At 42.5% G+C, this 14,181-nt stretch overlaps 1 protein-coding gene across 3 annotated transcripts in view; it reads left to right on the plus strand.

Moving 5' to 3' along the window:
* fam83b (family with sequence similarity 83 member B) overlaps positions 1-13,911 on the plus strand; it is a 37,461-nt gene extending 23,550 nt beyond the window's left edge. For all 3 annotated transcript variants that reach the window (XM_069885966.1, XM_069885965.1, XM_069885967.1), the window contains 3 exons: positions 402-566; positions 9,162-9,286; positions 10,400-13,911. In XM_069885966.1, the coding sequence (XP_069742067.1) occupies positions 402-566; positions 9,162-9,286; positions 10,400-12,545 (2,436 nt within the window). In that variant the 3' untranslated portion in view covers positions 12,546-13,911. The remainder of the gene's footprint in view (positions 1-401; positions 567-9,161; positions 9,287-10,399) is intronic.
* The last annotated feature ends 270 nt before the right edge of the window (positions 13,912-14,181 follow it).

The following is a 14,181-nucleotide window of genomic DNA, read 5'->3' on the forward strand; positions in this document are numbered from 1 at the left end:
CTATCAGAAACCAGATAAGTTGGTTAATGCCATCGGTTGGAGGTTGCCCAGACGGAAGATGAGGTGTTGTTCCTCCAATGTGTGGGTGGTCTCAATCTGGCAGTGAAAGAGACAGACATATCGGCACGAGAATGGGGTGTGGAATTTTTCCCAGGATGCTTTAAGTAGGTACTCTCATTTAGTTGTAAATAAATGCGAGTTGTATTAATTCCTACATTTTGGTTTGTTCATATAGACTTTGCCTGATATAAGATGCATACCTAATATTTACATTATATAGTACAGAATCACAAATGAAAACCCATCATTCATGTGTTTAAAAGAAAAAAAATTGTAAAATTGATGCAATGACGGAGGGTTCCGATGGTAAAATCTTTTAAAATGGTCTCCATTCTCAACAGGTTATTGCTATTGTCATGGATATGTTCACTGATGTTGACATCTTCAAGGATGTACTGGATGCAGCAGCCAGGAGAGTTCCTGTCTACATTGTGCTCGATTACTTCAACTTCAAACACTTTACCACCATGTGTGAGAGACAAGGGATTCACCTTCAGCGGCTCATGGTAAGACGTTTCTTGCTTTGGAGGCCTGAGGAGGAAATGAGTTGGTCCACGGTTTTGCTTGCAAACGTGGTGATGGAATGAAAAGTGCACTCAAAGGGTTAAACAAATGTGGGGGGGGGGGCACCAATCTCCAGGACTGCTCACCTGATTCTAAAACCAATTTTTAGCCCCTGTTGAGTCTCAGGACACAACAGGAGTGGGGGATCGATCACAGGCTGGATCGGGTGGGTGTTTTTGACTCGAGACTCATGCAGAAACACAGTGTGTGCCTCACATGACAATGGTGTTGTGAGCTTAGGGAGATGTTAGGGGCTGACTTCTTGTATGCCTCCTCCACCTGCCTGAATAGGTTGGGCAAGATGGCAAAAAAAACAACTGGGTGGGTCGAGTAGTATCAGTGGGAGAAGAAGCATGGTTGGCATTTCGGGTCGGAACCCTTCAAGGCAAGATGCTGCTCGACCTGCTGAGTCCCTCCACCAGAACGTGTGTTCCCCACATTCCAGAGGCTGCTGTCTCCTGTATCTCTGGATAAGGTATAGATTGGAAATTTGGTAAATGCTTCAGGCAGTAAAGACAACAACTCTGGTACTTTGATGAGGAAGGATGGACCTTCCTGAGTGGAAGTACAGTTTGTTCTTCAGGAATCATCTATCTTAATCTGGACTCCCTTATATACTGCTAAGTGCTTGAGGTATTGAAGGAGGTGGGTCACTCACACTGCGGCAGCACGGTTAGCACAACACTGATGCAGCTTCAGCGATCGGGATGGGGGTTCGAATCCTGTGCTGTCTGTAAGGAGTTGGTACATTATCCCCGTGTTGGCAAGGGTTTTCCCTGGGGGCTCCAGTTTTCTCCCACCGTTCGAAAGGTAAATTGAACAGCACGGACTCATGGGCTGAAAATGACCTGTTACCGTGCTGTGGGTCTAAATTAAAACATTAAAATAAAATTAAAACACTCAGTCTCAAGGCTCTTCTTCTTGCTGCAGTATTTATGTGCTGGAATAATTACGGATTTTGTCTATATTGATGGTTGAGAATTTGGTGATGACGATGCCAATGTGTCAATATGGCTATTTACTGGCACCTGTGTAGCACGATGCTGGAATTCCAGTTGTTATCTTAAGTCTGAGAGATGTCCAGTTTGTGCAGGTGTGAAATAGGAAATGGCATCTTTATTTGAACTGAAGATTACTGGGAGGTGAAGAGGAAGATATGGACAGTAATGCACACTGATTGGCAGAGCGCGGCATGTGGCACTCATACGTGGGTAATTGTAAATGCTAACTACATTTGAAAATAGCACACATCTGGGTTGGCAATACATGTTCCAAGCAAGTGCCATAGTTACAAAGTGACAAACAGATTATAGTGAATGTGGGGAAGGTGTCATCTCATTCACGACAGGATGAACTCAGAGCCAGATTACAGCAGCAGGCGGACATCAGGGCATTACTGTGTGATGTGCTTCACTGAGACATGGCTGAATGAGGCCATTTGAGAGACAGCGCTACAGCCTAATGGCGTAACCCTCCACCGCGGGACTGGACACCGGTGTCAAGAAAAAAACAGAAAAGGCGGCATTGGCATCATCATCAATTCATTGTGGTGCACAAACATGACCCAATCCTGCTGTCCCGACCTGGAACATCCGGCAATCGAGTGTCATCTGAGTGTTGCCCAATCCATTTGCTGAGGGAGTTCATTCTGGTCACTGTGTACATTCCACCCCAGGCTAGCACTGGAGGGACTGAGCACTGAGATAAACAGCTACGCGACAGCACATCCTCACGCCTTCCCGATATTGTAGGGGACACAACCACACTTCAGAAAATCTGATACTTCTACTCCTGGTGTACAAGCAGAGACTGAGGACCACAGCACCAGTGGTGAAGACGGCGAGAATATGGTCAAGGGATGTACAGGACCATCTGCAGGATTACTTTGAATCGGTGGATCGGACCATATTCAAGGACTCATCTTCAAACTTGAATGTATATGCCACAGCTGTCATTGTGTCTTCATCAAGACCTGGGTGGATGTGTGTGCTTACATACCGTAAGTACCCCAACCAGAAGTTGTGGATAAATCAAAAGATTCACAACCTGCTGAGGGAGAGGTTGATGGCATTTAAGACTGGTGATCCAGACCTCTGTAGGAAGGCTAGATACGTCCTACAGAAAGCTATCTCTGCTTCAAAAAGGCAATTCTGAAGGAAGCTAGTGACAGAGACAGATGATCGCCAGCTATGGCAGGTATTGCAGGCCATCACATACCACAAGGCGAGGCTGAACATCATAAATGGCTATGATTTTGCACTATCCAATGAGCTGAACACCGTTTATGCTCAGTTTGACCATGTAGAAATTACAGCACTTTTTATACATCAATCCCCCATTTCAGGGCACCATAATATTTGGGATTTTTGGCTTCACAGGTATTTGTGATTAATCAGGTAGGTTTAATTGCTTCGTTGATGCAGGTATAAGAGAGCAAGGCTTGCTTCTAAGCTTTTCATCACCTTTGGAGTTTGTAGTTGCCATTTTTCAACACGAGTTGTGCCAATAAAAGTCCAAGAGCTATTATGAGGCTGAAAGTCAAGAGTAAAACAGTAGGAGATGTTGCTAAAACCTTAGGATTATCAAAATCAACTGTTTGGAACATCATTAAGTTAAATGCCTGTACTGGTGAGCTCAGTAATCATAAAGGGACTGGTTGGCCAAGAAAGACCTCCACTGATGACAGAAGAATTCTCATCATAATGAAGGAAAACCCCCAAATGCATGTCCGACAGATCAGGAGGCAGGCGTGGATGTGTCTACTGACCGCAGAAGTCTTCATGAACAGAAATACAGAGGCTACATTGCAAGATGCAAACCACTAGTTAGCCATAGAAACAAGATGGCCAGATTATAGTTTGTCACAAAATATTTAAAAGAGGCTGCAGAATTCTGGAAAGGTCTTGTGAACAGTAGAGACAAAGATTAACCTGTATCAGCATGATGGCAAGAGCAAAGTGCGAAAAGGAACTGCCCAAGATCCAAAGCATGCCACCTCATCTCTGAAACATGGTGCTGGGGGTGTTTTGGCCTGGGCACATATTGATGCCACAGGTACTGGCGCACTTATCTTCATTGATGATGTAACTGCTGATGGCAGAGGTAAAATGAATTTTGAGGTGTATAGAAACATTTTATCTGCAAATACATCAAAATTCATTGGATGGCACTTCATTCTGCAGCAAGGCAATGATCCTAAACATACTGTTACAAACCTAGAGGACCCCAAAACCCAGCAGCTTATGGTTACTTAAACAAAAGTTGCTTTTAATTATCTTTAAACATGAAAACAGGATCAAATTTTAACTTATCTAGTAACTGAACTACCTAACTTAACCCCCTTCTAATTCTAAGCACATGTGTATGTAATGTGTATGTAAGTTCAGAAAAGTTTTTTGATTCACAGTCCAATATCACTTTTCATTCCTCCAAGTTCACTGGTTGCAGGCAATTCTTATACTGTACACCGAATTTAACATATATGAAGTTCACCAGGTTTTGGTGCTTGAAAGGTAAATGGTTACCACTCAGGAAGGTTTTTGTCAGTTTTCAGAGAGAGATTTGCTGTTCACTGGACACAAACTGATTCCTTCTAATCAGCCACTTCAGTGTGTTGCTGAAGAAATTTCCCCATCAGGGTTTTCCAGATGATAACCTCTTTCTTTCAGGTCATCACAGAGTTCCTTTTTGTTTCTCTTATTTCAAGTGAAACATTAGGCAGCCAGTCCTCTCCTCTTGTATGAACCACAAGGGCTTTGACCAGGCTGAACTAAGCACTCACAACTCATCTTCAAAATGGGGGTTTTCCACAAGCTTTCCAGCTTGTCCTGTTCCAGTCCCTGCTGCTAAAATGAATTCCCTACTTTCTCTCTCTCAGAATAAAAGCCTGTTTTTTTCTCTCTCTGCTTGCAAAAACCACATGACCCTCTTAGAACAGCAAGCAGCACTCAGACAAACTGTGGCTCTGGACCTAATCCTCCGATTTCTTTCATTTGTTGCTTTCCAAAAACAACAATCCATTAGTGAAGTTTCTTTTGGCACTCTCCAAAGCTTTTGCAAAGCATTTGGAGCCTGCCTGTCTGGCTTGATCAGAGCTCCAGTATTTTAAAAGAGATCTGTTTTGAAGTGTTTGTATGTGACCTATACTAAAAACCCTGCCCCAATTTATCTCCCAAAAACATATCTATATACAATATAAAACACAACATATTCTGTCACAATAGTACTAAAGCAACAAAGGAGATTTTCAAAGCTAAAATCTAGAAAATTCTTAAATGGCCAAGTCAGTTACACGATCTAAATCGAATGGAACATGCTTCCATATGTGAAAGAGAAAACTTGGCGACAAGCTTCAGAAACAAGCATGAGCTGAAGATGGGTGCAGTAGAGGCCTGACAGAGAAGATACTCAGCACCGGGTGATGCCTGTGAATCAGAGACTTTGAGGGTTATGCAGCAAATTACAAAATTTAAAAGTCAGACGTCAAGCACGGTAACAGGCCCTTTCACCCCAAGAGTCCATGCCACCCCAGTTACACCCAATTGACCTACATTTTTGTTGTACAGTTAGAGGAAAGCGGAGCACCCAGGGAAAACCCATGGAGACATGGGGAGAACACACAAACCGCGGCCCCGGTCACTGGTGATGTAACAGAGTTGCGCTAACCGCTATGCCAACTGTGCCACCCGTGACTATTTTAATATGCATTCCATTGCTATGTCACAAATATTAAGGTGCGCTGACATGAGGGGACTTTGTATAAAAAGTGCTGTAATTTCTATGTGGTCAAACCAAAATGTAAACAGATACGCTTGAATAAAATCTGGAAGGGGCACTTTAATCACAAGTTGATTACAAATTTTAAACAGTGGAGCAAATAAAGGAAAAAAAAATATCTTTGTCCCAAACATTATGGAGGGCACTAAATATTGGGGTTGATTGTCCTTGATTTTCTTTTATCAGCAACATCTAACACAGCTTATGACTGATAAATTTATAAATATATAGATTTAGCTTCATGAAAACACAGATATATAACTTAAAAAGTGATACTATGAAGTGTTGACTTTGCTGGAATAAGTGAGCCTATTGATAGAAACCATCCATGCATTCTAATGCACCTTGCATGAATCCTTTCTCTGATTTTAACCATTCTGAATCAGGTTATTCTAGCCCTATACAGCTCCAATTACCACCCTGCTTATATTTTTAACACCAGCTGTATTTAAACACTGCCCTGAAATTATCTGCTATTGTTCAGCAGCTCAGGCAAATGATGCAATGCTAATGCTGTGGGTTAGTTACAGACTAATTGTTGACTTACATTATAAAGTGAAAGTTGTTTTATATACCTTGGCAGCCAATATATAGTAATTCTTCACCTCCATGCTGAACTGTGATGTTGAGTGCAGACCTGTAAAAAGTTTACAAGTTCAAACATAGTGACTGCACTTTGTTTACCTTCAATATGATAAAGTGGGTCTAATCTCATATATCTAACCAAATTTCTCCTTGCCTATTAACAACTGAAGTCTTTAAAGTGCTTAAAAGAGTCAGTAAGGTTTATTGACATCTTTTGCTTTAAACTGGCGGAATAGTTCAGAATAAAGGACCCAGAGCTGAAAATCTGAGCCAGGTTATATTGAGATGGATCTCAATATAATCCTGCCCCACTGTTCAATTCGATGATGGTTCATGTCATTTTGGCCTCTGTTCTTCATTTCTGCTCATTCCCCACAACCCTTCAGTACTGCCCAAGAATTTGAGTCAAGTGTATGCCCGCGTTACAGAGGGATGGGATTCCTGGAGGACCATCCATATTATGATTTTTTATAAGGTGACCCCTTTTATTCACATGCTTTAAGTAGAGATCCTGAGATTATATGACTGACGTATAAAAAAAATGACTGGATAGACCAGACCAGGATGATACTCTTTGGAAATTAGATAATTGAGAGGAGATCTTATTGAGAAGTATAAAATTCTGACAAGATTGGACAGGTGACATGTAGGAAGAATGTTCCTCATGTTGGGAAGTCCAGAACATGGGGTCATAGTTTAAGAATAAGGGATTAACCATTTAGGGCTGAGATGTAGAGAAATTTCTTCTCCCAGATAATTTTCAACTTGTGGAACTGCCTACCACAGAATATTTAATTTAAAAAAAAATTAGACATACAGCACGGTAACAGGCCATTTTGGCCCACGAGCCTGTGCCACCTAATTGACCTACAGCCCCCATATATTTCTGGAACATGAAAGGAAACTGGAACATATGGAGGACACTCTTGCTGTCACAGGGATAAGTTACAAATGCCTTTAAGCCAGCACCGGATTCAAACCCAAGTCACTGGTACTGTAATAGTGTTATTCCAACCACAACACGGATGGTGTCACCCCTACACTAACCAAATATTCATAAAGGAGTTGGGTAAAGGAATCAAGCAGTCTGAAGGGAAAGCAGGAATAGGGTAGGGTACATCAATGATTGTTTTGAATGTTGGCAAAGGGTCAAAGGGCCGAATGGCCTTCTTCTCCTATTATCTATTTTTCTTGTTTCACAGCAAGTTTGAGATTGTAACAGGTGCTGCAAAAATCACAATCACCAAGTGTTCAGCTCCACCTTGGATTCAAACCAATCAATGAGAATGTTTGGTCTTTTCAAGGAAACGGACCACAACTTTAAACCTTTCACAATTTGACTTTGGGATCATTCTACATTATCATATAATACGAGGCCAGCTTTACAATTGGGTTTCTTGAGTTGTACCACATGGAAACAGGCCATTCAACCAGCCCAACTTGTCCATGCCAACCAAGTTGCCTCCCTGAGCTGGTCCCCCTTTACTCATCTGATTCTCCCCTCCAGGACAACAAAGAAGGTGGCTGTAGAAAAGTGGAGGGAGATAAACGTTGAGAAGATCAGGGAATTGAAGGCGATGGAATGCTGGCACAGAGCAGGAGTTGAGGCTCGGGGTAGATGGACATATTGAAGAGCTAGTCAGGCTTGAGGGGCAGGTGACCTTCTCCTACTTGCACATCCTTGTGACCTTTTGGGCATCTTGCTGTTCTTCCCGCAGAGAAATAGCACACCAATTACACCTGGACAATTTGACAACATTTCTCACGGTGGTTCCAAAAGTCAGATTCTGGGAATGGTTTACAAACTGGTTGAGGGGTACATGTTAATGTTTTTCAACTCCGAGATGAGAATTCCAGAATAGAGCTTTGATTGAGATTGCTACTATTTCCAATTTACTTGAATGAACTAAACACATAAATTCAATGTGAAATGAGCAAATATACTGATGATACCAGATCTGGAACTGATACAATACTTATAAGGAATTGAGGAGTGGGGTCAAGTGGATTTGGGGCATCTACTACTTTTGGACCTGACTATCAACACCTGACCTGTTGAGTTCCTCCCACATTTTGTGTGTTGCTCTTGTTTTCCAGCATCTGCCGACTTCTTGTTTATCTCAGCGATAATATGCAAAAGTACGATATGAGTTCACATGTGTGGAAGGTGAAAATTTTGACGAGAAAGCATAAGAATTGGCAAATTCCTTTTGCATGTAAGCAGTTGCCTGCAAGGTTAAATTATGCTAATGTTAAAAATGTTCAAAGAATATTGGTTACACTCTAATAACTCAACACACCAATGGCATCGTGAAGAAAGCATGTCAGCACCTCCACTTCCTTAGGAGTTTGCAAAGGTTGAAACCCTGGCAAATTTCTACAGGCATACGGTGGAAAGTGTGCTGACCGGCTGCTTCACAGACTGTTATGGAAACACCAATATCCCCGAGTGTAAAGCCCTCCAAAAGGTAGTGGACACAGCCCAGGACATCACAGGCAAAACCCTCCCCAATATTGAGTACATCTACAGGGAATGCTGTTGTCAGAGAGCAGCAGCCATCATCAAAGACGCACACCACCTGGCACGTTCTTTCTCACTGCTGCCATCAGGAAAGAGGTACCGGTGCCACAAGACTCGCATCACCAGGTTCAGATGCAGCTGCTACCCCTCCACCATCAGACTCCTCAACAACAAACTCAATCAGGGACCCATTTAAGGACTCTTCCTTGTGCACTTCATTGATTTTCTTTTTGTTCTCTCTGTATTGCAGATAGTTTGTTTACATTCATTATCTGTTTACCATTCTATATTTGTTGACATGTTTTACTCTGTGTACATTTTATTTTTTGCACTATCAATTAGTGGTAATTCTGCCATGTCTGCAGGAGAAAGGAATCTCGGGGTTGTATGTGATGTCATGTATGTACTCTGACAACGTCTGAAATCTGACATATGTTGAACATAATCTGCATACTCACAGACATCTAAGCTCTTAAAACAGCTCATCTTCATTGATATTTATTAGCAAACTAAATGTGAAGTATCCTTTCGATACCCGTTTCTCTCCAGAGATGCTGCCTGTCCTGTTGAGTCCCCATAGCTTCTCATTGTTTGCTCTTAATCTTGTGTCCCGATTGAAGCAGTTTCTAATTTTAACATAACCTTCTTTCAACAGAACATTAGGATTCGAACGGTCAAGGGATTGGATTATCTCTGTAGATCGGGAAGCAAGTTCCATGGAAAGATGATGGAGAAATTTCTTCTGGTTGACTGCAAGACGGTGGTATATGGAACATACAGGTAGGTTTTCAGTCTCATTGGATAATAGAGGAAGGGAGACAAAAAACTAGGGTAGAGCAAGATGAAGGAAAACAATAAATGTAGAATGTTGGCTAGACTGATGGGGCGGTGGGGAGGGGGGGGGGGTTCAGTGGCCCAACTGGTAAAGTCATTACCACACAGCTCCAGCAATCTGCATTTGATCCTCACCGTAAGTGCTGTTTGAGTGAGTTGCAGAGCTATGGATTCACACTGCCCACTGACCATCAATCGCTCCCCAAGCTCTACCACAATCCGACACATTTCAGCGGCCAACACCTGACCCGAGCTTCCTTGGGGTATTGAGTGAATTGCAGCATCCACTCAGCCAGAGAATGTGCAAACTCCACACAGTCAGTCTCCAAGCTCAGGACACAATCTGGGTCTCTGGCACTATAGCTACTCCACTGCCCTGGACATTGTGTGGAATTGTCTGCATTGGTATTGATGGCTATTGTTGACAGCTGCATATTACCCATGATAGTAACCAATGATGTGGTCCAAAGTTTTCCACTCTTACTTCAAACAAACACAGACTATTAGTTTAGATTAATGGTTGGTGTCCTTAAATGACATGCTCTTCATGTGGCTTATAGCCATCCTGCACAACTTACCCTCAGGAAGAGATTTATCTTAAAAAATCCTGCATTGACTAATGCAGGATGTGAAGTAAAACTCCAATATCCACTATCTGATGTCTGATTAGGCAATTATTGGGCATCTGGCTCCCCAGTTATTCCCCATTCAGTGGCCAAGACCCCGGTTTCACACTCCCTGTCCACACACTGTGCTACCTGAACTCCCACACTTCCCTTTGAACTCACCTGCTTTGTTGAACCCCCCACCCTTCAAAATTCACTGAAATTTCATTGTGTAACATCTTTTATTCTCAAAAAGATAGTGAATTAAAGTTGGATGGTCCAATAATGTAGAATGTTTGCTCATGGGCTGATATCAGCAAAGACTGGTATATGGCAGATGAATAGAATGTTACTGTAATAAGGCAACCCTACTCTGGGTTAGTCTTGAATCATTCTGGATGCTCAGTGAGCTGGTTCAAAATGCAACTTAAATGGATGATTTATTCTTTTACAGTTTCATGTGGTCCTTTGAAAAGATAAATCTCAGCATGGTACAAGTAATCTCTGGACATCTAGTGGAATCATACGATGAAGAGTTTCGGACCCTATATGCCCGTTCAGATATTCCCACTATGTTTATAACAGAGAGCTCTGGATTACTAACAGGAAAAAGGCCACTGCTCATCTTGCAAAATGGTATTAATCGTGACATTTACCAGCGCTCAGTGACATCGATTGCTTCATCTTCTAGTCAGCAAAAGCCTTTCAACAGAATGAATCCTGCCAGGCATACCCTTGACACTTGGTATCAAAAGTTTTATGGAAGATATCATGGACAACAAAATGAGAGAGAAGGTATTAACAAGCAATCAAACATTCGAAATTTGCATCTTAAGCCTTATATTACAACGGATATGGATGCAACGAATAGAATTGGTCACTTACAGAATTATGAGGGGAGTGATTATTGGAAGAGACACAGTTATGCTGGTGAGCAACAGGAAACTTTGCCGTACCTCTTGCTGAACCGATCAACAAATCACAGACCCTTATTCCAACGAAGCAGTCATAACTTAATGGAGGAAAATGAAAGTATTGGCTCTTCATTCCGAGGTGAGCTTATGCCCCAGTCCCACAGGAAAAACTTTGGTCAGAGGATTCAAGGCAGAATTATGCCAACCTTCGAAAGAAGCTCAAATATTCGTACCACTTACCATGGTCCAAAGACATTGCACCTGCCGCCCACCCACAAACTACCAACCCTAGAAAGTATGAAAAGGGCAGGGCTGCGGAACAGGAGGATTGAAAGCTATTTGAATGATCCCGCTGCTCCTTCAACCAACTCTGTCACGGACCCATTCGAGCTAACTTCCGCAAGCAGGGTGGACAGGGTAGAGACCTCCATTAATCACAGGATGCAAGGACATTTGGAATTAATGGGCAGAACAGAAATGAAGACCAATCCCAACCACTGGCATTCCAGGTTACATACTTCACTCGTGTACAAGAGCCCCTTATCAGGAATGGAGGACACTGACAGCCATAACTCTGAATCATCAACTTCAACCAGAGGTACAGACTCAGGGTCAATACATTCGCAGGGCCTTGCGACAAACAAAAGTGTACATTCATTGTTTAACGCAGATAAAAGTAACTCATCAGAATACCTGAAAGTTCCAGTTTTGGAGAAGCAAACCACAGTTTTAAGTTCTTATCAAAGTGATGCTGAATTGAACCAAATTTCTATGTTCCAACGTCAACATAGCTTTAATCAGAGATTCCAAACACATTTGAATGACCAAAGATCAATGACTAAACCAAACTTTAATTCCACTGTCAGCAGGACATTATCAATTCCATCTCTGAGCCATACGAAGGGAAATGAAACCCCAGGAGACTGGCCTTTGGACAGAAATGGCAAAAAACTTGAACAACATTCAACTTTTATCAGGAGAAGTTCAGATAAAATCAAATCTTTGCTCAACATCACACACGACAGAAGAGACCATGGATTGAGAAGCAGAGGATCAGCTGGATCTTCTAAAATGAATAGCAGCAGTACTGATACTTTGACCTCAGAGGATGATCATAGCAACAGGAACAAAATAACAATGTTTTCAGGGAACAAGCAAAAGGAGACAAAAGCAAGTGGATCTCCTTCAACTTCCACAAACACTCCGCAAGTTACGCGAAGTGATAAGCACGTGCAGCCAAGTTCCAATGCCTGCTTGCGTGAGATCAATTTTAAGTCCACGGGAAATGAGTCTGCACCAAGATTTTCCACAGAAGAGTCACCTATAAGGCCTGATCCCGTGGTGTCATACTCTTCGCATATAAAAAGCAGTCCGGAGCAGTCACAAGTCAAGATCACTACTACAAAAACACAGTTCAATCCTAATGATCATCGAGTTTACAGCCGCTTTGAGAGGCTGTGCACGACACAGAAAAATAAATCCACGCCGGAGGAAGTGGCTTTAAATCCATTGCCAATGCATCCAGCACCTGACCGCAACAATGCCTCAGTGCATAACAGCTTGCGCTCCAGTTCAAAATTATTGATGCCTCAAGGAAACCATGCCCCTCGTGCAGTTCCGCGTAATGAGAACAAGTTTGAAAAGTTTATGCAGAAAGTTGTCGGGTCATTCAGACCCAAAAAATAAGAAATTTAAACCTTCCTGTGAGATTCTTCAGACTTGCTCAGGCTGATGTTAATAAGTTTTACAGCAACCCTCAGATAGTCCTCAGATTGCAGGATGTTTCTGTTTTGAAAGCCTCAGGTTTAAAATGCAACAATAGTTTTGTGATAAATATCACAAAAGGCTTTTTTTTTGGTTTGTCGGCCCTATTTTTTTAAAACTCATTGTAAAATATTATTTTACTCATTGAGAAGATTATGTTTAATTGAGAAGGTTTGGATTAATTGGGATTTTGATGCTGTTTATTGCACTGGAGGCATGAACCCCTTCAGTTACTTGTGAAGTGTAAGCCTTTTAGCGAACCTCTTAGGTTTCAAAGGATTAAAGAGATGGCTATGATGCGGTTTTTAATCAAAACACCAGGTGAGCTGGCATTTAGGTCAGAGCATCACCTGGGCGAATGAGACTGAAGCCATCACAGAGGACAACTGAGTTCCACTGGCACTTGTGGAAGAGGTTGAATGCCTTTTTACATTTTTTTTAACTTTTAAGTTTTTTAATTAAAAAAATGTTTTTGACATGCAGCCCAGTAACAGGACATTTCAGCGCATGAGCCCTTCCGCCCAATTTACACCCAATTAAACTTCAATTAACATACAGCCCTTGGTACGTTTCAAACGGTGGGAGGAAACCGCTGTCCCTGAGGGAACCCCATGCAGAAACGGGGAGAATGTGCCAACTCCTTACAGACAGTGCGGGATTCGAACCCCCGTCCTGATTGCTGGCGCTGCAACAGCGTTGCATTGTGCCACTTGTATTATTGGGTTGTGCTTTAATTTATGTGTCCTTGTTAGAAATGTTGGCAGTCAGTACTGATGTTACTTTCAAACAGGGACATTCACCACTTCACGTTTGGTGCAACTGGCTACAGCTGGGTCCTGAAGCATCTCAGGACATTGGCTCACTTTCCCAAAAATTCAAAGTTTCTTTTATTGTCATGTAATAATACAAAAAATGTAATATACAGATATACTTGAATTTTGTCTGCCATAAAAGGCCAAGAGTCACCATTAGCATTTCCTGGTGCCCCCAATGATGAGAAAGAGAAGCAAATGAGTGCTCCCACAGCCTCTGCAGCCTCAGGCTCCTGTTCAATCCATCGGCAACACGAGCTCCAGATATGATCAGGAAGCTTACAGCAGCCAATGGGCCCCTCTTGCCCTCAGCACCCTCTCGAAACATGGTTCCCATGAGCCAGTTTCCAGCAGCCTGTGTGGGTCCTTCGACTGCAAGTCTCCAGTTGCCTGGAGCCTGTGTGGGATCTTCCGCCACTGAGTCCCTCACTGCTCCGCTGCCATGGTCACCTTCCTTGTCTCCCAGACTTCTTCTTAACGAGGGGTGGGGGGGGGGGGAGGTGGTGGTGTTACCCCATTTCTGGTCTGCTGCTGCTCCCGGGTCTGCAACTCCTTGTAGCTTGCTGCCCAGCACAGACACAGACCACATGGTTGTAGAATTCAACAACTATCGAGGAACATTCATTGAAGCAAACCTTTGAGGACTTCCATCTAAAGAAAGAAAGAGCTGGGCCACTCCAGGGTGACATATTATGAGAGGTGGCATCTTCCAGAGGTCCCTTTTAATCTTATGGGGAATTAAAATC

This window comes from Narcine bancroftii, chromosome 6, assembly GCF_036971445.1.
Source record: "Narcine bancroftii isolate sNarBan1 chromosome 6, sNarBan1.hap1, whole genome shotgun sequence".
Taxonomy (NCBI): Eukaryota; Metazoa; Chordata; class Chondrichthyes; order Torpediniformes; family Narcinidae; genus Narcine; species Narcine bancroftii.